Source organism: Lissotriton helveticus, chromosome 7, assembly GCF_964261635.1.
Source record: "Lissotriton helveticus chromosome 7, aLisHel1.1, whole genome shotgun sequence".
Lineage (NCBI taxonomy): Eukaryota > Metazoa > Chordata > Amphibia > Caudata > Salamandridae > Lissotriton > Lissotriton helveticus.
Window position 1 is genome coordinate 1,668,491,046 of NC_136068.1, and position 27,100 is coordinate 1,668,518,145.

The 27,100-nt window shown below is 45.5% G+C and overlaps 1 protein-coding gene across 1 annotated transcript in view; it reads left to right on the plus strand.

Annotated features, from left to right (window-relative positions):
* The window catches only part of SCN1B (sodium voltage-gated channel beta subunit 1), a 465,938-nt gene extending 440,675 nt beyond the window's left edge, over nt 1-25,263 (plus strand). The window contains exons 5-6 of the mRNA XM_078655363.1: nt 4,909-5,015; nt 22,127-25,263. Coding sequence (XP_078511489.1) covers nt 4,909-4,975 — 67 coding nt within the window. The 3' untranslated portion in view covers nt 4,976-5,015; nt 22,127-25,263. The remainder of the gene's footprint in view (nt 1-4,908; nt 5,016-22,126) is intronic.
* The last annotated feature ends 1,837 nt before the right edge of the window (nt 25,264-27,100 follow it).

The following is a 27,100-nucleotide window of genomic DNA, read 5'->3' on the forward strand; positions in this document are numbered from 1 at the left end:
ATGCAAGTCGTGGTAGTTATACCACTTTCTTAATATATGGTTTGGTACGCCCCTAGGGCTCAACGCGTATTGTGCTAATTTACTGTGTGATATTAAGTTTACTGAATGTACTTTTGCCTCTAGCCTCATAAAGGGACTAGAGGGATATGTTTAGAATAAATACATATATTTTATATATATACCTAGTGTGGTTCTCCTTTCAATTGATCATTCATGAGATTATAGACTGGTAAAACAAGCTGCTTTATATTCCTCCAAGACTTAGCCTGAAGGCTGCTCTCCACAGCTACCACTAGGATAGCTTTCTATTAACCCGTTGTGTGCTTATGACGAGCTTAACCCCTTCACTGCGGGGTGTTTTCCCCCCCTGTGCGGGGGGAGGGGGGCCTCGCGCAGCACCGCTGTGCTTGCTCGTCATGAGGCACGGTTGAGCTGCACTCATGACGAGCTGAGCTTGTCACAGTCGTTGGAACGTTCGCACGCGGGGATAATTTCCCCGCTGTGCTGAAAGTTCCAAAACGGGTGTGGCTGCGACGAGCTCAGCTCGTCATGAGTGCAGCTCCACTGTGCCTCATGACGAGCAAGCACAGCGGTGCTGCGCGAGGCCCCCCTCCCCCCGCACAGGGGGGGAAAACACCCCGCAGTGAAGGGGTTAAGGTTATCTTTAACCTATCATCAATAAGGGTCGTTTGGACTGGTGCTAGGTGCCCACTAGAATAGTGGACAGCATATGCCAGGCCAACTTCTCACATGTCTCATGCCCCATCCTCATCAGACGCCTTCACAAGATTACCAACCAAGGACCCACTCTCTGCTGGATTTGCTCACTTTTAATGGATGGAATGCAAGTCGTCAGCCTGATGCCTTACTCCTCGGAAGCCCGGAAACTCTTCTTTGAAGCGCCACAAGGTTTATCCCTCAGGCCCACCCTTATTTTAACTGGTACATGATCTTTTTGGCCAATGCTATGTGTGCACAACATCAACCACCTCTCATATGCTGCCTATACTTAACTTATGCTCTCACTCTCAACAAGTCACCCAACAGAAGAATCAAGTTCACCACCTGTATGACCGAAATTACTGATTTGATGAAATCTAACTGTCTCAAGCTCAACACTGACAAGACAGAAGAAGCAATCTTCAGCAAGAACACCTCCCCATGAGATTCTAACTGATGGCCGGCCGAACTCAGATCCACATCCATGGCCAGCACCCATGCCTAGAATTTTGGGATCATCATCAACAGCAAACTGGACCATACAAGTCAACACTATCACTGCATCTTGCTTCCATACATCTTGAAAAACCATTATGAAAGCTCTCGTCAGCAGCAAACTGGACTATGGGTCACCCTCTGTGCTGGCATCACAAAACAACTCACCAGACAAATACAAACCATCCAGAACTCAACAGACAGACTCATCCTCAACCTCCCATGTAGAACCCACTTCACAAGGTACCCCCCTGGCTCCTGATATACAAGAGTGCTTGGTTCAAACTTTTCACCTACATGCTTAAGGCACTCCACAACTTAACCCACATCTACCTGAACAGCTGCATCTCCTTTCACCAACCACCTAGACACCTACACTCCACAAGACTCATCCTAACACACATTTGATGCATACACATAACTTAATCTGGAGGACAGGCATTCTACATCTCTCCTAAAGCCTGGAAGTATCTCCCAATTCACACCAGAGCCTCCTCCTCTCTTCTTGAATTCCACATGAAGCTGAAGACCTAATTATTCTACTAACCACCCTGTCCTAGGCAAGGCTAGACACACACACATACCTACTCTGCACCAGGATACCCCCTCGGGTACCAGTGCCCTTTACAAATACACAATACACAGACAGCAACGACAAGTGTGTTACCAGATCACTTAGGTCTGCTTAACAGGCAATTGCCGTCCGATCCTCGGTATGCTGTACATGTGGCAGTTTAGTGAGTCCAGAATCCATAGGATGAGCAAGGAAAGTAGCAAATGAAATGTATTCATGACTCATAGCTTCACTTGCCAAATGCCATCGTCGTTTACTCTGATTTTCCAGATTTTACTCTCTAAGCCACATTTCTCAGTTGCATCTGTGTGGGATAGAAGATATGTGGCCTATACAATATGTATCTTCAGCATTACAATCTTCCAGGGATAGACTGCTTTTGCTAATGGTACTCACTGTGATACCACTGCTCACATTATGCCTCAAGGAGGTTAGGAGATACGTGGGCGCCAGTTCAAGCTTCATCGGAACTGTCACCATGAAACCCTTGTAAGAATAGCTTCCTTTGGACAATCAGACAGACCGAGGGCTGGACCTATTCCTGGATGTTTGTTGCAGATAAATAAGCCAGCACGAGTATCAGAAATGTAGGCGTGATCCTGATTTATGGAACTTTTGAGGATTTTTAAGATATATTGAGACTCTAGTTACTCCGATAGGAATGAAGATCTTGACTTTGAGAAAAATCTGAGAAATTCTTCTTGGTATATAACCTGGACCAGAAGATTTGTTCCCTCTTTTGCTTATTAAACTTAGAGAAAGCATGATTTTTTGATGGAAAAATATATTTTTCTCTGCTTTCGCCTTTCCCCTCTACTCTCGGTAAACATATCAAATTAAGAACCTGTGCCTTGAAGAAAGTTTGTCTACAACTCGGCCTTGACCGAAAAACACATCAGCACGTGATGTAACAGGAACATTTGAGCGCTAACATGGATATAATTGTACCTATGTTAAAAATGATGATATACATAAGTATTGAGATTAATTATGTGCTGTATTGAAGCACTCTTTCAACCATCTAAGAGAATCCTTTTTGACCATCTAAGAGAAATATGAGTAGTTATACCTAGGATTCTAAGTTCTAAAAGCTTGTTTTGATTATTCCTGTTTATGCATAAATATGTTAGTCTGTCTACACTTTTAGTATGAAAGCAGAATGAGTATAGCTGTGGTATGTAAGAGAGTTTTTTTAGGTGAGATTGAATTTGAGTGACTGGACAAGGGGTGAGAAAAAAAGAGTTGTTTTTACTATTATATATATTTTTTAATATGTTATAGTGGTCACAATTGATTCATATTAGATTTTCGCTACTATATTTAAACAAATATCAACTAAATTAGATTAATATATGTGGCAATGGTTTGTGTTCATTTGTTAAATATCGATCCATTCCTATGATTTAAACCTTCTTTATAGAGAGTTATTTCATCTCTATAATATCAGTGGCAGGCAGTATTTCACCCTCTTTAGGGTTGCTTTTGGCTTTAGCTTCCTTGCACTGTTAGTACAGCGTGACCCCATGTGTAGCCTTAAACTATAGTGAGGACAATGGGCCCGATTCACAGAACTAACTTAAGACAAAATCCTAAACGTACTACTTTTGGTATTCACAGAAGTTAGGATTTTGACTTAAGTTTGTCTTAAGACAGACTTAAGACAGACTTAAGACAAAATACTAACTTAAGTCTGTCTTAAGTCTGTCTTAAGACAAACTTAAGACAAAATCCTAACTTCTGTGAATACCAAAAGTAGTAAGTTTAGGATTTTGTCTTAAGTTAGTTCTGTGAATCGGGCCCAATGTATTTATGTATATAAAAATGTGGTATCTGTACAGCCAGAACCTAGCAAAAAGCAGCAGCGCGCAGTATAGTGTTGAAGCCGGAATGACTAGACAAGTGATTCTGGGTGACACTGATTGTGATCGGAAACTGTTACTACGTTATAATCAGGGCCACTAGGATTATGCAGCAGGGGAGCACCAAATTATGTCAGGCTTGACTAAATTAAGCTGTCAGAAAAAATAAATTATAAGGCATATTGAGGCACATTGTTTGATTGTAATTCAATATTTTGTAATTTTTACACATGGTAATACCGCCTATGCAAAAATACCACCTAATTAGTATCAGTTTAACAACTACTTTAGAAATAAGCAAATGAATGCGGACTAGTTTTGTTGTGAAGGGCCTTCCACTGCACTCGAACACTACGGGGCAGTTTTATGTTGGGAATGCGCCACGTTTGCGTCACGCAACTGCGGCGTAAACGTGGCGCATCCCTACGACCCATTTACAACGTGACGCATCTAGGCAGATGCGTCACATTGTAAAGCCCTGCGCCACTTGTGGGCGTTCCGGCGCAGGGTGGGCGTTCCGGGGCAGGTGCGCCTCGCAAAAGTGGCTGAGTGAAATCTATAAGATTTCACTCAGTCACTTTCAGGCCAATGCTGCGTCAAAACCCTGCGCCTGCTTGAAGCAGGCGTAGGTCTTGACGCAGCATTGTAAAGATGGGGCACCCCCGAGCCTTGCTGGAGCTGCGTCGCGCTTGCGATGCAACTCCAGCAATGCGCCACTTTTACGGCACAGATGCGTCACGCATCTGTGCCGTTTTTACCCCATGGTGCGCCGCATTGTAAATGCGGCGGACCATGAGTGGTGAGTTATCATAAATCTGCCCCTACGTTTCTTATAATAGACAAGATAACGAGCATGGGTTAAAGTTAGCCCATGCCTATTAGATCTTACAAATTCAAAGAAAGAAGTGATACATTTATGTTTGAACCCTTAACTCTGATGTGCATGTTAGTCTTTTTACTTTCTAACCGACTTAACAAAGGTACGTGTTTAGATGACCTTTTATAACCACAACAGTTTATAGGTTTGCTTCAAACTGAAACACCGTATTATTTAACTAACTAAAGTTTTGCTTATGTCAGAATTAAATCCTGGTGTGGACAGATGGTAAGCGATTCCTGGAGGCACGATTGCTTAATGGGCACAAAGGAACCTACAATTAAACATGTATAAGCACACTGTTGCAGATGACAGTAGTTGTAAGACAGGTGACATGAATGTTAACAATAACTGATTGACTAACTGTGTCTCAATCCCTGCAGGTCGGACTACCTAGCAATAACATCGGAGAGTAAAGAAAACTGCATGGGTGTTCAGGAGGAGCCGTAGCGGCGGGAGGCGGAGGAAGGGGAGGCCTCTCCGCCTGAAGGTAAGGGGCTGCTGATCTTATTGCCCACTCAGCAAAGCGCTACCCGCTAGACCTTCACATCGCCCATCAATTTATCCATGCAGAAAAACACAAGGGTCTCATAAAGACTGAAACCAGCATAATAAAACAAGGTGGGGAGAATCGTGCTCAAGTGTGCTTGGTCATGGAAATGTCCCCAGTCCACGGTGCTCTGCAATGTGTTGGTGTTATTTCCCTTCTGACAACAGTTATGGTAAACTATTGTTCATATGAGTAGTGGGGTTGGGGGACGCGTTTCAGGGTAAGTAACCCCTTCCTCAGAGGCTTCTATGCTCAAAATCATGGCGCAAAAACATTCGTGTGTTTTCTGATCCTTTTATTACGTGTTGGCCCCACGTGACTTCAGGAGGCCTTGCTGAGTGCAATTTGCATGCCCCGTGCTTTCTGGGACATGCGGTCTATCAGAAACACAGCGCCGTAATCTTTCATCTTGGCAACGTTACAAGTCTGTAGTAGATTTCAGAATCCTGTAGGTGGGTGGGCTTGATGATTAACTGTGCTTTTCGGTGCGGGAAAAGTTCCTCCCTTTAGCCTCTCTATTTTGTTATTCAGAGAATAGGGGTTACACTTACCCTGAAACGCATCAGGCGAATATGAATAAAAGGTTTCCTGCAGGAGGGTGGACGACAAGCACCGGATGGTGGAGGCGCTGTTGTGTGCTCCTCTAAGCTCGTGGGCAATTTGTATTGAATATATATATATATATATATATATATATATATATATATATATATATATATATATATATATATATATATATATATAGTTATAGTTATAGTTAGGAACTAGTTTTCATAGGAAAAGCATCTATTGATTTGCCAATAACTTTTGCGCTGTTTAACGAATCTTCACGAAATTTTCAAAACTATCGATGCAATCACTACAGCTACTGGCTTAAAAATTTCAGGGTGACGTGTCGAGTGGGGCAGAGAAAAAGGGGGGCGGTCTCAAAACGCTTTTTTTCCATGTTAATTTCTGTAGGAAACTTTTAGACACGGCTACGGCCCGAAATGCTGAACGGAATTAAACCAAATTTGGCAAAAAGGTAGCACTTGGTCCAGAAAGCGACCTTTTTGTTAAATGATGTAAATCCATTCAGTCGTTTCTGAGAAATGTAAACATTTTTCTAGATATACAACTGTGGCCACGGTAGATCCGCAACCCCTCACAATCTTGTGCCTGAGATGTGATTGACTGCCACCACTTCGAACCAGGAAGTATTGGCAACGATCTTGTAACTCGCTTGAACAAAGTCACAAGAAATAGCGATACAAAAAAGATAAGGGGGCAGGGTAGAATCACCCTGGCCCCTGGGCCTCTTGGGTGGGTTTCAGAGGGTGCCCCCAGGGCCCAAAAAGCATGAAAAAAGAATAATTTGGGGGTAGTTACATTTGTATCCACAAATCCCACCTAAAACTTTTTTTAAATGAAGCATGGGTTGCTGTGCTTCATTTAATTAGGCCCCGGATCTGCCAGGTCCCCGGGCAATGATAAATAATAATGGGGGCTCCCTGCATCCCTGGGACCGCCACCTCCCAGGCACTAAATGACTGAAATGTGCCATCTCCCCAGGGCTATATGTAAAAATAATGTGTGTGGGGGTGCTATCCCCTCTACACCTCCCCGGTGCAACTCTAAATTGAATTATTTACTGGGCCATGTGGCCCTCACAGCCCTGGGGACCACCACCTCCCCAGGGTTTAATTAATGTTGGAGGGGGGCTGCACGGCCCCCCTCATGGAATCGTAGATGGCCCTGGGGACCACCACCCCCAGGACCGGCTGCAGCAATGTCCTGGGGTGCCCACCCCCAGGACATTGCAGTTTGCTATGGCTTGGCGGGAGCCTCCTACCAGGTCTCAGCAACTGGGTTGTGTGGGACTTACTTGAGATAACAGGAGCGGTAGTTAGCCCCCAAGGATGTCCTTGGGGTCCAACTACCCCTCCTGTTATCTTCAGTGAGTCCCACACCACTGGAGTGCTAAGAGCTCTTCGGAGGCCACACCCCTTTCTCTACCACTCTGCAAACGCTGCTTGTGGTGCATTACTAGTTGGGAGATGAAACCTTACTCCGTAGGGATTTTGCAGTTTAAAAAGCCCTCCTGGTACCTCATGTAAGTCCTACACAGCAGGATCACTGAAAACTGGCCAGCCCCCTTTCTCCACCACTCTGCAAATGTGACTGCTACTTAAACAAAACGTAGAAATTCACTAAAAAAACAAAGGTTTCACGGACATTATAGTTAGGAATTAGCATTTAAAAACACCTCAGAAATTCACTGATAAAAACAAATTTTCCAGAGACGTTATAGTTAGGCTCATGTTTTGCTCGTACAAAACCAGAGAAATCCAGCTGAGCTAACTATAACTCATGCCCCCGCAATGCACTGCTTATGCCCTCACATATTACGTCACTGACGACATGGTAAGTGACATCACTGATGATATCTCAAATGACATCACTGATGACCTTATCTAATGACTCTAAGTGTTTTTAAAAAGTTTGTGAGTGTTAAATATATATACCAAGGTGTACTGGTGAATCAGTGGGTATATAAGTGCCTGTATGGATAATTCAATGGATGCGTGGCTGACTGTATAAGTGAGTGATTAGGTGTCTCAGTAAATGTATGGGTGAGTGACTAGGTTGTGCGAATGTCTGTATCAGTCTGTTAGCTGGTATCTAAGTGGCTGTATGGGTTGGTGAGTAGGTATGTAAGTGGCTGTATGGGTGACTGATTGTCTGATTACCTGTATGAGTGTCTGTGTGGTTGGGTGAGAGGGTGTGTGACTGCCTGCATGGATGAGTGAGTGGGTGAGTCAGTGGCTGTATGGGTTTGTGAGTGCGTAAGTGAAGGGCTTTATAGGTGACAGAGTGTGTGTGTATGGGTGTGTCAGTGAGTGAATGGATGTGTCAATGGTATATGGGTGAGTAACTGTATATGTGAAAGGCAGTATAGGTGAGTGTTGGAGTATATGAATGACTGTGCGAGTGAGGGATTGTGATAGTAGCTGTATGGGTGACTGTGTGTTTGTGTGCGTGACTCTATGAGTGAGTAAGTATGTGTTGTATCTGTATGAATAAGTGAGTGTGTGTGTATAACTATAGGTGAGTAAGTAACTGTGTGATTGACTTTAAGGGCCACTGAGTAGGTGTGTGAGTAGCTCTATGGGTGACTGACAATGAGTGAGTGGCTGTATGGGTATATGAGTGGATATATCAATGGCTGTATTAGTGAGTGAGTTGGTGTTCGAGTGGCTGTATGGGTGAGGGAGTGGATGTTGTGCATATACCTATGAATCAGTGAGTGGGTATGTAAGTACTTGTATGGGTGCGTCAATGGTTTTCAGAATGGTAGTTTGGAAGTTGAAGTGGGTGTATGAAAGGTTATATTGGGGTGTGAGTGCGTTCATCAGTGATTCTGTGGATAGTGTCATCAGTGATGTCATTTGAGATGTAATGAGTGATGTCATCAGTGATGTCACTGACTATGTCATGAGTAATGTAATATTTGAGGTCATAAGCAGTGCATTACAGGGGAGTGAGGTATAGTTAGCCCAGCTAACTATAACTGCTGAATTTCTCTGTTTTTGTACAAGTGAAACACAAGCCTATCTGTATCGTCTCTGTACCCTTGGGTTTTTTCAGTGAATTTCTATGTTTTTTTAAAATGCTAATTCCTAACTATAACATCCCATTAACCTTTGGTTTCCCTCCCCTTTTCATGAAGAGCTCTTGGCCTCAACTGGTGGGCCCAGCCTTGACATAGGGGCTCTGCAGCCCTGATGCACACCTCATTGAATCCTGCTGTGTTGCTTGAATGAGGAGAAGCAGTGCAGCAGGTGACTCAAAACAACTGTAGTAATGTAACCAGTTTCTGAGAGGCCTGGCTGAAATGTGAGCCTGCACACAAACATGAATGCAGGCTCACACGATTTTTCCTTAAAAACAAGGAAATTCTTTGGTTTTAAGTGTTGGGACGCTGGTACAGTACTTCAAAACCCGGGACTGTCTGGGCAAATCCGAGACATCTGGTCAGCCTATTCCAACAGCTTGTCACTGTGCACCATTTGGAAGCCAGGGAGCAAGGTTATCAGTTCCTGGTTGGACAGAAGCAAGACTTATAAACACAGAATGGGGAAGGCAGGATGTGTTTAGGGTGGAGATGTATAGAAGTGGAAGAAGATGTGAACCACAGGGGCTAGGCAACTGTGAGGGACATGAATATAAAGGTGTAGCAGCAACTATATGTCCCAACAAGTTTGAAACAGAACTGGGGTTGTTGTTGATACTTTTCAGAGGGAAAGTTACCCAAGTTAGTCCAGAAAAATTGCCTGTGGGTGACACTTTTGCAAGCACTCCACCCATCACCATCTTTGTTTTAATCTGGCACCAGTATCCCAGACATCCTTGCCTCCAGTTCCTATGGGCGGAGTCTTAGCCCCCAGTCCTCATAAGGGTGCTGGCTGGAGGGACTTCTTTGACTGTAGAAACCACCATTAAAAATAGGCACTAAAGCCCAGAAAAGCAAGATGAACATGTATCAGCTCCCTGAAGAGGGATTATCAACCAGCCAGTCACCTAAATCATGGTCCCTACACATGGGGCTTTTGGCATGGCCATGGGACTCTAGATATGGATAAGTGTATCATCCTTGCTAATGCTAGAGCTGAAGTGGGCACTAGTGGAGAAGTGTGGCTCACCGGTTAGAGGCGGCAGACCCAGAAGCAGAGGTCGGCCTGGGACCAGGGTTCAATTCCCGACGCGGCAGGGTACGGGACCAATGTCAGCGGGCTCGATAAATCTCGCCTCGGTGCCTCTCTAACCATGGGTCCCATGCTGCAACTCTGGGCAATAGCTTGCTTAATCTCCACAACGGCCCCCTTGCTGCCGGGGATGCCTGGCTTTACCTTGGGGATGCCCAATAGGGACCATCTCACAGGGAAAGCCAGGACGGGTTACCCAGCGGTACACGTCGCCAAGAAACCCCAGGGTGAACGTGCGCTCTACAAATACATACTAACATAACATAACATAGAGACCAGGAGCACATGTTCCAAAATACAATTCTTACACTTTCATATAGTATGCAGTCTGGTTCGGCCGAATAGACAGGTCAGCAGAATCATTGAAACAGACATGGAACCTACAGTAGATCTTCTGCAAGCTAGCCCAAGCAGTTACCCCAGCAGACAAATGATGGTGACACGTGCCCAAGTACTGGGGAGGTAGGGAGATTCAAGAGGTCAGAGAATGTGTATGCACTTCGTGTGGCTGAATCTCAGCTTCTAGCTTTAGGAGACAAAGGAAAAGGCAATGCTTCATGTAGGAGCAAAGGACAGATCTGATTGTTCAGAGAAGCCAGGAGCTCCAAGAGTTTAAGGAGAAGAGTCAGCAATATTAGGGACTGCAATTCAAGTTTGCTGCAATTGTGGGTCTTAGAGTCACATGAGGAAATCCCTCAACCCATGCAATTAACTAATTTGACAGATAAGTTTAAGGCCTACTATTCCCCTGAGCGACAAGGAAATGAATAATTGAATGAGTATGTCTTTTTAGAGTGCACGGCTACTGCTAGGTTTGTCCCGGCCCTACCAGATAATAGCCTCTGAGATCTGCGAAAACACCAAGAGCTTCAAGATTAAGAATAGTACACATGATTAAAAGAGTCCAAGAAATCATTGCTAGTGCAAACTACACAAGACCTTGCGATGGAGAAATATTCTCAAGAACCAAGCTCATAATGGTGGGCCTGGTGGAACTTAAAAAAAGGACAACTGATAGAACTGCAGAGGCAATGATGCCTAGCCATACTGGACTGTGGTTCACAAAGTACCATCTACAAGCAATTCAATGGAAAACATAATCACCACATACCAGCTGGAAGGACCTGCTCTTCTTGGTTTGCCTTTTTGCCATCTAGGATAAGTGGAAGTTCATTGTCCTCTACCTCAAGACAAGAACATCGGTCTAAACTAGAAAATGCTGGTCATTATTTGCCAATAAAGAGGTGGAAGGAGAACAAACACTGCCTACTGGGAACCATTTTCTCCTTGCTTAACACATTTTCAGATACATGTAGAATTGGCAGAACTGAACTGTCAGTAATCTGGAGATGCAACCTCTACGCCGGTAAACATACCCATGAAAGGAGGTAGAGAGGAAGGCACCAGAATCTATCTGCAGCAGTGGCCATCCTGCCCAGTGCACAGTTTATTACGATTTCTGTCTATGTGTGAAAGACAATAAAGTGTCTGCAAGTAGGCTGTAGTAATGGTGGTGCTAAAGCTGGACTATTCTTAGAGGTGGGCTCATTTATCAGGTACAGGTTGCCTTCTAGGTATTTCTGTTGAGAGATTATAGCATTAGTAGCAGACTGCTCAAGCAGAAGTGCAGAAGGTGAGATTTAGTAAGGATGCAGTTGAAGACCAAAACAAAGAGGGGGTGTCATTGAGTAATGAGCATTGGCAAAGCCAATAGGTCTTCCATATGCAAAAGCTATTGGCTTTGCCAATATGTGTTAGCCATGTTGTACACCTGCGTGGGTGCTGTTCAGCAAGGCCAAACGTTAATGGGGTAAAAGAGAGTCATAAAGTGGAATAGAGTGGAGTGCTATGGATTGGCTAGAGTGGAGTGTAGTAGAGTTGAGTGGCGGGAAGTGAAGTGTAGTGGCGTGGAGTGTTGTGGAGTGTTGTTGAGTGTTGTGGAGTGTTGGGGAGTGTCATGGAGTGTCGTAGAGTGTAAGGGCGTTAAGTGGAGTAGTGTTGAGTGGAGTGTCAGAAGTGGAGTAGGGTGTTGTACAGTGGAGTGGCATAGTTTCCTGCAGTGGTATAGAGCACAGTGGAGTAACATGGAGAGTGTGTCAGTGGAGTAGATTGCTGTAGAGTGCAGTGGCATAGAATGGAGTAGGAGACTGAAATGACAGAGTGGAGTAGAGTGTTGTAGAGTGAAGTGGCGTAAAGTGGAGTGGCATAGAGTGGAGTGGTGCAGACTGAAGTGGAGTATTGTGTTGTAGAATAGAGTGGAGTAGAGTGAAGTGGAGTGGCATAGAATGAGTTGCATAGATTGTTGTAGAGTGAAGTAGAGCTGCAGAGTGGCATAGAGTGCAGTAGTATAGAGTGGAGGGCTGTGTCGTAGAGTGGAGCTTAATAGAGTAGAGCATCATAGAGTGGAGTATCGTAGAGTCATAGAGTGGAGAAGAGTGGCCTTGAGTGAAGTGGTGTAATGTACAGTGGTGCAGACTAGATTGGTGTAGAGTGTATTGATTTTCAGTAAAGTGGTGTAGAGTGCACTGGCGAAGAATTCAGTGGCGTAGAGTAAAGTGGTGGAGAGTAGATTTCAGTGGCATAAACTGCAGTGGTATAGAGTACAGGAGCCTACAGTAGATTGTTTCAGAGTAAAGTAAAGTGACATAGAGTGGATTGGTGCAGGATAAAGTGGGGAAGTGCAGGGTAGAATGAAGTGGTTCAGGGTAACGTGCAGAGGTGGTGAGTACACTGGCATAGAGTGCAGTAGCATAGAGTACAGTGAGGTTGAGTTCAGTGTACAGGGGTGGAGTTGTGCAGAGTAGATTAGAGTGGCATGGAGTGATGTAGAGTGTAGTGGCGTAGAGTGTAGTGCCATAGAGTGCATTGATACAGAGTCCACTAGAGTGGCATAGATCGGAGTAGTGCAAAGTAGAGTACGGGGCATAGAGTTCAATGACATAGAACACAGTGGCATAGAGTAGAGTGGTGTAGAGTGCAGTGGAAAAGAGTAGATTCTTTCAGAGTGTAGTGAACTGGCATAGGGGTGGAGTAGTGCAGGGCAGAGTGGCATAGAGTGGAGAGTGGAGTGGTGTAGAGTGGAGAGGCCTCTGTTCGAGTAGCGTAGATTACAGTGGCAAAGAGTGCATTGGTGACTGGTAGAGTGCACTGGCATAGAGTAGATTGGTGAAGAGTAGAGTGCAGTGGCATAGAGTGCAGTTTTACAGAGTAGAGTGGCATAGAGTTCAGTAGCGGAGAGTGTGATGTTGTAGAGTAAAGTATTGTAGAGTGCAGTGGTGCAGAGTGTATTGGTCTAGAGTGCAGTGGTATATAGTGTTGCAGATTAAAGTGATGTAGAGTGGAAGGGTATAGAGTACAGTTTCAAAGAGAGTGTTGCAGAGTAGATTATTATGGTGTAGAGTGCAGTGGCATAGAGTTCAATGGGATAGAGTGCAGGTGCATGGAATAGAGTGGTGTGGAGTGGAGTGGCACAGGGTAAATTGTTTTGGCGTAGAGTGGAGTGGCATAGAGTGGAATGGCTCAGAGTGAAACAGAGTGGCATAGAGTGCAGTGCCGTCCAGTAGATTGTTTCAGAGTAGAGTGCAGTGCCATAGAGTGCAAAGGTATAGTGTACTTGTGCAGTGTAGATTATAGTGGCTTAGAATGAACTGGTGTAGAGTGCTGTGGCGTAGAGTTGAACGATGAAGAGTAGAGTGCGTACAGTGCAGTGGTGTAGAGTGGCGTAGTGTAGAGTGGTGCAAAGTAGAGCTCAGTGTCAGAGAGTGAAGTGTTGCAGAGAAGAATGTTGTAGAGCAGGGTTCTCCAAAGTCGGTCCGAATCCTGTCCATATTTTTAGCATATCCCTATTTAGATAAATGTAGTTATCCCTTAATCTGGCATGTATACGGCCCTACTGGACTGCCTTTGGAGGACCCTGGTGTAGAGTAAAGTGGCATAACGTGGAGTTGTGCAGAGTAGAGTGGAGTGGTGCAGTATAGAGAGCAGTGGTACAGAGTCGAGTGATTCAGTGTGTAGTAGCATAGAGTAGAGTGGCTGACAATGCATTGTTGTAGTGTGGCGAAGAGTAGAGTACAGTGCAGTGGTGTAGAGTGCAGTGGCGTAGAGTGCATTGGTGTGGAGTGCAGCGGTGTATAGTGGTGCAGAATAGAGTAGTGTAGAGAGCTGTGTCGTAGAGTACCATGGTGCAAAGCAGAATAGAGTGTTGTAGAGTGCAGTGACAGAGTACAATGGCGCAGAGTGCTGTTGTGCATAATGCAGTGACGTAAAGTGTTGAAGAGTAGAGAATAGTGGTATAGAGTGCAGTGGTGCAGAGTAGATTGGGGTAGAGTGCAGTGGCATAGAGTTAATTGGTTTTGAGTAAAGTGTTTTAGAGTACATTGCCACAAAGCGCAGTAATGCAGAGGAAAGTGCAGTGGTGCTGAGTGGAGTAGCGCAGTGGCATATAGTAGATATTTTCAGAGTAGAGTGGAGTGGTGCACAGTTGAGTACAGGGGCATAGAGTAGAGTGAAATAGGGTGCAGTGGCATAGAGTGTTGCAGAGTAGAGTGGCATAGAGCGGAGTGGTTTAGAGTGCAATGGCGAAGAGTTACACAGTAGAGAAGTGTGGGGTAGAGTTCATTGGCATACAGTAGAGTGATGTGGAATAGAGAGGCATAGAGTGAAGGTGCTTAGTTTGGAGTGGTGCAGAGTAGAGTGGAGTGGGTTAAGTGAAGTTTGCAGGGTGTGCTATTGTACTACCATTACATACAACACATCTCCAATTGAAAATGCCATTACATTTGCACACCATCATTTTGGGGCATCATTTCGCCCCAATCCAAAGGCACAGAGTTACTGCTACTTTGCTGTTTTCATATTTAAACAGAATTTCTCAATTTTCTGTCATGTAATCGTGTACTTATACAGTCTTGTCACATTTATCCAATTTGATCCACGCGCACGGAGTTATGCCATTATTCCAGGTTTCTCATGTTGTTGATATGCCCATCGAGACCTCTTTTCAATTACACGTACAAACGCATTTATTCATCCTGAAGCAGCGTTTATTAAAAACCCAATGAATTTCGGGCTACTGGGGCCCTTCGTCAGGGGTCAGTACAAGTAACAGTGAAAACAAGCATTTATTAATTAACCATCATATGTGCACAGTAATATGTACAAACATATTTTATTAAACTACAATTAACTCTACCTCAATCTCACAACCACCATAGTGCTAATCATTTCATTCCACACGGCGTTGAATCAAACTCCCCCACATTTTTATGGAATGAGCCTCTAACAACATTCATTTTCATCCTTCTATCCTTGTTAAGACGTCCGCTTTACTCTGCCGATAACTCCCATTCAAATATGACTTAAATCTGAACACCTCCCTTTCCTATCTTACAGCTGAAGTGGTTGGCTCTCAAACATTATTGTTCTCACCAAATTGACTCCGATATCACTCACCCTGCTAAAGCGCACTACCTAACCCCACTCCTCCACCTAATTTTCGCATTCCTAATTTCCACCATACGCTACGCACCTCCTACCCACCATCTTCATTCTGACTTACTACCTCTCTCTCCCGGTTGTTAAATGTCCTGCACATCGTTTCTGGTGCTCTGTAACCGACCTTTTAAATTCATATAATCTCCCCAACACTGTGGTTCCTCCCATATAACTCCATTACACATTCACAGTGCTCCATACCACATACCTGCCACATGCGGTCTTTACTCATCTGTCTTTACGAGAAAGTGTTACTCATCTCTTTCTACCTTCTAATTTAAACCCTCCCTGGTGTTCTGATCCCTCCTATTTTTTTTATAAACATTTTTATTGACTTTTTGCAGCATAAAAGCAAACAACAAGCATGTCAGTATCGAGCAACACCTCCACCCCCAACCCCCCCACCCTCCCCTCCCATCACTTGGTCCAGGACCCAGTTTCTTATTTCCAATAGTTCATCCAGATTTTTCGCCCAAGTCCACAACAATATTAACTCCAGTTCCCTTATCCCTATCAGATCAATGGAGACCATATGCTCATGCCTCCGTGTCACATTAAAGCCCACCATCCAGTCCATGGTACCGGTGCCATTTGCCCCACACCCTACCAAACTTCTTTGGGCACCCTCTCGCTTTGTAGTGACTCTTTTGGCCGCCATGTATAGGTCCATACCCCTCCTCCACTCCTCCATCTGTGGTATGTCAGGTGCCCCCCACTTCCGGGCCACGTCTCTCTTGGCCACCACCAAGGCTAGAACCAGAAAAATCAGCAATGGGCGTGTCAAATCTACATCATTCATCATTCCCAGAAGTGCAAGCTTAGGGTCTAAGGGTATGGCAGTCTCCAGCACCTCCCCTAGTTCTGACAGGACCTCCCCCCAATAGGTTTGAATGTTTGAACAGGACCAGATCGTGTGAATGAAGTCCCCCCTATCATGACCACAGCGCAAACAACATGGATCAGACACTCTCCCCATTTTATGCAGGCGCACTCTATCAAAATGGGTCCTATGAAGGATCTTAAACTGGACCAATCTGAGGCGTGATTTAATCGCTACTTCCCTAGGATGCATCAAGACCACACCCCAGTCTGCTTCATCCATGTCCCCCACCTCCCGCTCCCACGGGCCCTGAGGCTCCCAAGTTTAACTGGTCTATTATTCATTATAGTTTTATACGTCAGGGACACTGCCTTCCCAGGTATCCGTTCTTGCAAAAGGCGGCCCTCTAATGGAGCATACTCAGGGAGTGCCTCCGTCAAAGCCCCCTCTGCCCTCCAGGCATGACGCAATTGCATATATTTAAAATATTGGGAGCGATGTAGCCCATACTCCTGTCGCAGTGAAGGGAAGGATTGTAGCACCCCTTTCTTTATCACATCGCCCAGAGTCGATATGCCAATGGCATCCCAGCATTGGAACCCTCTCAACTTGCTAAGTTCCTTCAACCAGGCGCATTTCCACAGCGGGGTTTGTTTAGTTGGTTTGCGGTCCCATCCTATTGTCTTTGTCACCCTTGTACATGCCCCCAACGTGATTCTAGTAGCAGACAGCAGTCTGGCCTTCCCCTTGCCTCCATACAGAAAGTGTACACATGTGCGAGTACCCATGGTGTGCCCTTCCAGCGCATAGGTGGGGTGGGTGGCAGGTGCATGTAGCCATTCATTGACAGGAGTCAGGTGCTCCGCCCAATAGTATGCCTCTATGTCCGGCAGGGAAATCCCCCTTCATATTGGTGTCTCTGCAAAGTCGATAGCGCTACCCTGGGTTGCTTTCACAGCCATAGAAAAGACCTCAGTTCTGCATGGATGTCCCGGAAGACCCGGCACTGCATGGGGAAGTATTCATTTTGGAAGGCATATAAGAATCTAGGGAGCGAAATCATTTTAAACATCGCTGCCGGCCCAGCATCGTCAGGGGGAGCAATTTCCATCTAGCTGCGTCCTCGGTAAAGTTATGTATCAAACGGTTAATATTCCTTTCATAGGAAAGAATACAGTCAGTTGTTATAAATATCCCTAGGTAGGTAAATCCCTCCCTAGTCGTTTGCAAACTCGCCGGCAACGTTGGCCACACTTCCCCCCCTTGGGGATCATAGAGCATCGACTTGTGCCAATTGATTTGGTAGCTCGCCTTGGCCCCATATCGGTCAAGCTCCGAAAACAGCGTCGGTATGGTAACCTCTGGCTGTGTGATATATAGAAGAACATCATCTGCATAAAGAGATAGTTTTTCGTCAGCTTGTCCTATCCGGAAGCCTGTGATCCCTTCATTCTGTCTGACTGCGCATGCCATCACTTCTATAAAGAGGGCAAACAACAGGGGAGACAGGGGACAACCCTGTCTAGTACCCCGTCGTATAGGGAAATCTCCAGATAGTGTCCCATTGACCCGAACTCTCGCTCTGGGGTCAGTATACAGCAAGCTGATTTTTCGTCTGTATTTGGGTCCAAAACCAAGACGCTCCAATACTCCTTCCAGGAATGGCCAGTGGACAGCGTCAAACTCCTTTTCGGTGTCCAGGGATAGGAACCAATGGGGGTCCTTTCTGGTACGTACCTCCATTAATCAATTATGAGTTCTCCGTAAGTTGTATCTGGTCGCCCTTTCAGGGAGGAATCCCATTTGGTCGAGGTGGACCAGTCCCAATATGAACCATCTCAAGCAGAGAGCCAAAATCGTTGCATAAACCTACGACTCCACATTTAGGAGGGAGATGGGTCGGTAAGACGATCAGTCATCGGGTGGCTTACCCTGCTTGTAAATTGGAATGATTGTGGCCTGTCTAAGGTCCAGTGGGAACTGCCCCTCTGCTTCAGCATCTACAAAGAGTCCCAATAAGTGGCGGGTCAAGAGGTCCGCTGTTTTTTTGAAGAATTCCGCCGGGAAATCATTAAGGCCCGGGGCCTTCCCCGTTCGGAGCCTAGTCAGCGCCTCCTTAATTTCATCCTCCGTGATATCCGCCTCCAGGTCTTGTTGGTCTATCTCCTCTAGCGTCGGGAGGTTGATGTTTGCCATGTATTGCAGTGCGTCCTCCCTCGTCCCTAGATTTCTTGCGTCATAGAAGGCCTCATAGTACCCTGCAAAAGTTTCCGCTATCCTGACATCTGTTCGGGCCCATCCCCTCTGACCATCTCTCACCTTCTCCACCCATCTTTCGACCCTCTCCTTCCTACTAAGCCATACTAGTAACCTCCCGGATTTGTCCCCCACATCGTAGAGGCTATGTAGAGTCGCCATGGCCTGCGTCTTAGCCTCGCCTGTCACCAGGTGCTTGTATTGGGTTTGCAAATCGGAGAGACGTCTAAGCGTCCCCGGGTCTCTGGTGGCCTGGTGCTCGCGCTCTAGCGCCAGTATTTGGACTTCCATAGCCTGGATCTCAGCGTGGACTTTTCTCCTATCTTCCGCTAGTCTATTTTGTGCCCTATCTCTGAGTACCATTTTGAGTGCCTCCCACAATACCACCTGGGAGGCCACCGAGCCTACATTCTCCGCCAGGTACACCTTCACATCCGCTCGTAGGCCTCTCAGAATATCTGCATTTTGTAAGTCCCAGGCTGACAGTCTGAGTGTCGCGGGCCCCTCCCTCCTCCCCCCACCCACCTCTAACAACAGTGGTGAGTGATCAGATATGCCTCTTGCACAGTACTCTGCCGTGTCCGAGACCTGCAGTGTCTGTCGAGCCATAAATATATAATCCAAGCAAGAGTACACTTTATGTGCTCCGGAAAAGAAGGAGTACGCCCTAGTCTCCGGATGAAGCCATCTCCAGACATCAAGCAGGCCTAGTGTATCCATCGATTTGGCTAGCGGGGTAATGCTTTGGGGTCTATCTCGGTCTCCCGTCCTATCCACCGCTGGGTTCATCACATCATTGAAGTCACCCCCTAGAATTTGGACCGTAGCTGTGTTAAGGATAATATCGGTGACTCCCCTGAGTGTACCCGCCTGTAATTTGGGTGGGGCATAAGCCGAAAGAAACGTGTATTCCATCCTTCTCCAGTGTCCCCTCATTCCCACATATGTCCCCTGCGGGTCCATCCAGGTCTGTGCTATTCTCATAGGTGGATGTTTTTTAATCAGGATTGTGACCTCTCTCAAGTCCGACGTAAGCCCTGCATGTGCCAGAACTCTATACTGTCCCCTAGCTAGGAAGGCACATTTGGTACCCTGCAGGTGTGTTTCCTGGAGGAGTATGACATCTGCCCCTGATATCTTCACATAATTGTTTACCAGACCTCGCTTGATCTTACAGCCCAGGCCGTTAACGTTCCAAGTCAGTACCTTAAGACCATCTCGAGACCTACTTTCCCTCTCAGAGCTACCCATCATCCTATCGTGCATTGGGGCATAAGTGTACCCAGCATCCTCTCGTGGGTGTCATCAAGACATGCGTGTGTATGCTCAACATGACATGCTAAAACAAGACTCCCTCCCCCCACCTCCTCCCGGCCTCTCCCCAAAAGAAAATAAGCAACTCCCCAACTCTCCCCCACCCCCCCACCCTCCCCGTCTAGTCCCATCAGTCACAGAACTCGACTCTAGGACTATCTGGCAAGGAAGGTCCCCCCCACAAAACCCCACCTCAACAACCTAGAGATGAAGCATAGAAAACAACAACCCCCCCAATATCACATACAGGTGTCACCTGATGGTACAGAAACACAATAGATAGTGGGGTGAATATAACTTGCGTGCTGTCCGGGTATGAGCTGAAAACACCTTCTCCCAAACTGTCCCAGTTCAAGAGTGCGAGTCCTGGGTATCGAACTGTGAGCCCTCCGTCTGCTTAGGCGTGTCCTGCTCCATCGCGTGGATGGCTGCTACAAGTGGATGTAGAGACTGAGCTTCCGGATCGTCGCCGGTGGAGGAATGACCCCCCGTGTCCTCCTCTCCTTCCGGGCGTGCCTTCCTCTCCAGGCAGAGAAATCTGGACCCCGCCGTGCCTCCCGTGACGGGGGAGGCCGAGTTCCTCCTCTGCCTGCCTGTCGCACTGTGCGTAGGATAAGGCGTCATCTGGACCCGCCGTCCGCCCCTCGATCTCCTCCGTCGCGGAGTCTTCGGCAGTCCCCACTGTGGCCCACTGCTAGACTCCGTATGCACCTTCCCCCGCCTCTCGTCTTCCTCTCTCCGGAAGGACGGGCGCTCCTCCAGCCACTGCCACGCATCCTCCGGGTGGGTAAAAAAGTGTGTCTTCCCTTTGTAGATCACTTTCAATTTCGCTGGGAAAAGCAGCATGTATTGGATATGTAGCTCCCTGAGTTTTGCTTTCACCAGATCAAAGGAGCGCCTCTGTTTTTGCACTTCCTGGCTATAGTCCGGGAATATCATTATGTGGGCATTCTCCAGTCTAATGTCCCCCATTTTCCTGGCTTCCCTCAGGATCAAGTCCCGGTCTGCAAAGATCAGGAAGCGTGCAATGACTGGCCGCGGTCTTGCCCCCTCCGGAGGTTTAGCCAGTAGCGCCCTATGTGCCCGCTCAATCAGGAAGCAATTGGAGAACTTTGCCGATGAGAAGGTTTTTTGTAGCCAAGAGTGCAGGAAAGCCACCATGTTAGCCCCTTCAATTCCTTCACTAAATCCCACGAAGCGAAGGTTGTTGCGACGGGCCCTATTTTCCGCGTCATCCACTTTCCATTGTAGCAGGCGATGGGTGGCCTGAAGTTCCGCCATATCCATCCTGAGGGTAGTGATGGAGTCCTCGACCTCGCCCAGTCGTGTCTCGGCCGTGGTCACCCTCTCCGTTAGGTTGCGAAAGTCTTGTCTCAGCAGTGTGACTTCCGAGCCCACCTCCCCAATCTTTACTTCTAGGGCCTCCCGGGATGATCCCTCCCATATTTAGTTAGTTTCACCACCTGATCTTATCACTTGATTCAAACACCCTGCCCGTTACTCCTAGCACTGCAAATCCCACAATGCAATGTTGTAACCAGCATTACATTTTAATGTAAATATTCGACAATAAAAGACATTGTGGTAGTTTCACAGAATAAACTACTGTAGCGTTTTAAAATCACTTTGTACACCACCGCTCATATCGCAACAACAATGCAAAAACTGTTTTTGTGTGAATTGTTTGTCCCTTTCGTAAAAGCTTGCTATATGGACGTGATATTCCACGGTGCTTGTGGAAAAAAACATAGGGCCATATTATCAACAATGGGCGATACATTATTGCGCTTTAATCGGCAGGAAACTGCTGCTGAAACCGGCGATAATGGACTTGATAATATGCCCTTGTGAATTCCCATAGAAGCCCAGGTTAACACCAGAACCTGGGCTTCTATGGGAATTCACTAGGGCATATTATCATGCCCATTATCGCCGCTTTAGCAGCAGTTTCCTGCCGACAAAAGCGGCGATAATGTATCGCCCTTTCTTGATAATATGGCCCATAATCCTCAATATTCCTTCTGTTTTCGTTCATATGTCATTCAAGATTACATTTGAACAGACATACAGTTTTACTGATAAAATTAAACAAGACACAAACGAAAAGTTGTGGAAATGTCATCATCTAGTGCATCGATCTGTTTTGATAGTATTTCAATATTTGTTTCCACCACATTTAAGAATGAATGAAAACATTTGCTTTTCCAATTCTGATATATCTGCACAGTTCATCTAAAGACGTTTAAAATTTGCTGCAAGCTCTAGGTGGTGTTGCACTTTCAGTGCACATTATTTTCATTCTGGAGCTTACTGCTTCACTCTTTAAACCCAGTCTGGCCTGTTTCGCGGAGTGTCCTTGACAGGTGTGGCGTGGTATTTTTTGATAACTCTGCTTTACTAATCGGGTTTTTCTCACTTTGCAGGTAATCCGTGAAAGAAGGAAGGGCGAGAGGAGCGGATACTGGAGAGACTTCTTGGCAGCAGCCTCTTATTACCACAATGAACTGAAGCCTCTCACTGCACATAATAGAACCACTCCACTAGCGGAGGCCAGCACTGGATCCCGAGTCCGCTGCTGCCACAAGCCCCACCGACATCACTGGAGTAGAATGTTGGAGGACATGTCTTAATAGAGCATGTTGTTTTTAATCATGAAGAAAAATCAACAAAAAAACCATAAAAGTGGACTAGACTGAATATGAATGAATGTGAAGAGGTGCACTCACTCCCCCCCATGAGACTGACCCAAGAAGCTATGCAATGAGAGGCCTACTAGGCCTTGTCCCGCTAGAAGGGCACAGGCCGCGAGGAGGAAATCTAGCATGGCGACTGTTTCAGGGGTAGGCTGCCGGGTGCCTGGATATGACCCGGCGCACAAGTCGCTTACCCTGGACCAGAAGCCAATGGCGATGCAGCTTCCGCCATGCTTGTCGACATCGCCCCCGGCTCTGCCGCATTGCACATTACCAACCGACAATGAAGAAAAGGAAACAGAGAAGGGGGCTCAGAGTACTAAAATAAGATGTGTACCTCATAATCAGGTCAAAATACTGTATGATTGGTGAGGTACAGTAAAACATGTTTACTTCCCCCAAACGCCCTGTCTCACACTTCCCAATTTGCATGTTACTGCTGGACCACATTACTTGAACGGATTACTAATTATGAACAGAAAACTATTCATAGCCTATAGCTACTTAAAAACTGATATCACTAGTGACATAACCCCCATATGGCCATTTCCACTCTAAAGGTGTCAGGGACACATGCTTTGTAGCACTGTTTGTTGTATGTAAGCAAATAGTTGTTTAATTTCTCAAGTGACGGGCCACGGTTCACTAAGTATCCTCACGGAGAATGTGGGCACAAGGGCTTTAAGTGGGATGGAAAAACTGGGGGGGTCTCTAAAAAGGGCATGGCCAGTGTAATTAAGGGCGTGGTTCAAAAACAAGTAAACTAAAAATCTGTGCTTAGCATAGGTGCTTTCCGACTTTTATTTTGCTGTTTCTGTCTCTGCATCCAGATATATGATACAACAAGTAACATCGCACCTACAACAAGTCAGGACTATTGGCTATGTCAATGGTTGTAAGTTGCATAAGATAAATAAGCAGCAACTATGGCTTGTATATCATATTGAAAAAGCTTCCACTTAAAGGCCCTGGTGACACACAACAATGTTGCTGCTCCAGAGTTTCGAAAAGAGAAGGCAATCCATAGAGAAAATAACGCTTTAAAAGGATTTCCCTTCCCCTGCAATGCTCACCTGGCATGACATCATGTCGTAACTTCTCCACTAGTGAGCAGTTTGAGCAGTGCACATCGATGTGCCTGCTGTCACTGCAGACCGGGAAAAAAACGGACTTCAGGGGCACAAAACAAAGCCCGATAGAGACCCGTTTCGAGGCCCCCTTTAAAAAAACTGCCGGTGCTCAGTACCGTTGAGACCCGGTCCACTTAAAGCCCTGGTGGGCACTCTTTCCACCTTGGCGAGCACTCAGCAAGCCACTTCCTACAATTGCCGGACAGATGATTGGCTCTCGCTGATGGGGGCGGGGCAGTTGCACACTTCCTGTGTGAGAGAATATCATTTTCAAGATGACGCATTCTCAAAAGCACAGATGAAAGAAACCAGAAGGCTCTTAGACTCAGCTGTCTTACGGGTGTCAACAAAAGCCTGTTCCCAGTGGTTAAACGGGTTCGGTCTTTTCATAGAAATGTAAACTATTTCTCTGCAACCTCATATGAATGAAAAAATCCCTTAATTCAGCCGTTAATAAAACCATTCCCCTCCATTTAAAACCTTCTGAAAAGAGTGACTTTTGGTTGCCCAAGTAAGAACTCAGCTTCTCATGTAGCTTTGTTCTTCTTTTCTTTTTCCGCTAGTCTGGAAAAATAATATGAAAAACAAAACTACAAGTACCAAAACGCAAAGACAAAAGACAGGGTTTAAGGTCCTGCTCACATCTAACATGAGAAAGAGTGCTCTGCTTACCCAAGATAGTTTTCAAAGTGTATACCAGATTTTTTTTTCTTAAAGAAATTGTTCTAATTAGAAATTATAATTCATGCTACTACATAATTAAACCTCCAAACCTACATAATTAACCTTTTTGATCTTGTATTTGCCTTCTGCTGTTTATTTCATTTTAATGATTCTCTGAGTCTTAGCGATTGTTACTGCTGACAACTCTCCCTTAGCGCCTACCTTTCATCCAGTCCTAATTCTAGTCCCTTCTGGAGACAGTCCTCTCATAAAAGGACGGTGCAGACACTTCACAAGGGGAAAAGGCATATTTATGTTGGTTTGGGCCCCATATGTCACAACCTATGGCTTGTGGATAGAAATAAAAAGAGCCTCTTTTAATTTAATTACTACCCATATGCACTTGGTTAAACTGACAAACACAGAACCCGTTTTCTCCCCCAAAATGAAATGCAGTTTCAGCGGTGGAGCCGGGCTTGATCTCAGGACCTCCTGCACCCACCCCATGCTTCCCCCCCCTCTCCCAGGTCACATTGACCTCCCCCGTCGACAGAAGTAGGCCTTCACTCTGACATACCGGGGAGCCTCATGGGGGGAGCAAGTGCATTTGCTTCTGCTACTTAGTACCTTCTTTTTTTAGGCTACTGCGTAGCCAATCTCAGTGCAATGCATGATGGGATATAGCAATATGGCTGCTGCTGCCTTGCAATGCAAGCTTTTTCCGTCCTATGTTACTTTGATGATTATGTTGTATAGTATTTTGATTTGTCAAAGTTTAGGGTTCAGGCTTTTTCACTTTCATCCTTTTTAATTCTCCATCCTCATCCTCGGATTCCATCGAGGGAGGGGCGCTCAGAACTATATCAAGAAAATATCTTCTGTGGTGGAAACCCCCAAAAATCGCCTTTTAAAGGAGGTGTTGGATTGCACAAGTGGAGCACATGACAAATTAAACCAATAGACCCTTTCAAGGGAGATAGGTCTGACTGAAGATGTAGTAACAAGGGTGTCTAGCCCAGGTCCAAAAGTGCTTGATCTTTTCCAGATTTGCAGAATAAATACTGACTATGTGAATGAGTTTCATTTAGATTAATTACACATAAATGTATCTAATGGAGTGCTGAACGCATACCATATTTGAGGATAAACACTATTTCACTGAGTTTTATTTAATTCATTCTATATATATATTTATCATAAGTAGGCCCCTAGCGAGATATTCATGGTTTACACTGATTACATGAATGAGTTTAATGTATATTCATTGTATGTACATATATCTGAAAATCTTCCATGCATCTCTCCCTCCTGGACCTAGGATGGACACACCTGTGTTGCAACGGTGCATATGGCTACTGTGTTGGAGAAGGATCAGGAGTCTGGTGTGGTTGTCTTCTCTTTGAAAGGCACTTTGACCATGTAATTGGCTTTTCTCACTTATACAGAACTCTTACAAGCTGAAAACGCTTACTAGTCCAGGTCTAATTTACACTGTATTGATGAGCCACGAGCACATTCTACACACCTAGGTTAGGCATGACATCTGTGACTGGCTTAAACTATGACATGGCCTTCACCTCCTTCAGCAGCCCAGAGATTGCAGCGTTTGTTGGACTTGGAACATTCTTCCATCCTCCCATTTTTCTAGGATTATGCAAGGTTTCCTGTGAAGCTTTACAAAGTTCCTGATTTTCTACATTCATGAAGCTTGCCGACTTGAGTTCGCCTTCGAGAGTCCAAAGGTTTTTGGCACATCGCAAGGACACTTCACCACATTGCTAGATTACTTTCCTGTAATAATACAATGTCAAATGTCAGTACAGTGTGTCTCTGAAAGTTTACCTTTTGCCAAATACATTGGAGCACCAGTCAGAAGATCTACGTCCGGGGAAAGCATGGACATTTGCATCTTCGGATTTTTGTTTTTCTTAGAACTTTGCAACCACATGATGTCATGAGTTTCTGAATAATTTACACAAGGTCACTACCAGCCCTCTGGGATGCCAGAGGAAGGACTCTTTTCTCAGGCATGTGAATAAAGGGTCTATAGTTTTGGGGAAAGAGTTGTGAATGTGAAAACAGGCGAACCCCTATCTTTACCTGTTCAGTTTCTGGTAAAAAGCTTATTCGTTCCTTTAACCTGAGCTCTTGACTTCTAAAAGGAATTCCAAATGTTGGATCATTGATCAGTCACAAAACCATTGTCATCAGTTTATTGTTACATTTATCTCTACTGCAAGATCAAGAAAGTCCTGCCATTTTTCGCGAAGTACACACAAGCTAATTTGATGGTTTTGTGCATACTGTTGCGCCTAAATTATGTTAATAGTTTACAACCGGTCCTCCCAAGCTTGTGCTTGCCGTACTGCAGCTAGTGCAGAACTTCACAGCTGACACCATAACTTGGGCAAATCCGGCCAGGTGTCGGACACTGCAGAGGTCTGGACTGGTTAGCTGTGAAACAACAGGTACTATTTTAGTGTCTATGCCTTGTTCACAATTAATTTCTGACCTAGACAACTACTTTTAGCACTATAGGGCACATGCATCAATATTGCTTTTTGCGATTCCTTAATTGCGAAAAATAAGTATTCGCAATTAAGGAATTGCATCAAGAAATCGCTAAAAAAAATAGCGTTTTCTTAAAATTCCTTAATTGCGATTCTCTAATAGAGAATCGCAATTAAGGAATACCTCCCCATAGAGGCCCATAGGAATGAATGGGAAGACATTCTCAATATGTGATTCTCCATTAGAGAATCGCAAATTGAGAATGCAATTTCAAGGGTGCAGGTGTGTCCAAAGGACACCCTGTTGCACCCCTGAAATCTGCCTATAAGTACATCTTGCACACACACATGCCCTAAGGGCATGTGTGTGTGTAAAATGGAACTTTGAAAAATGCACTTTA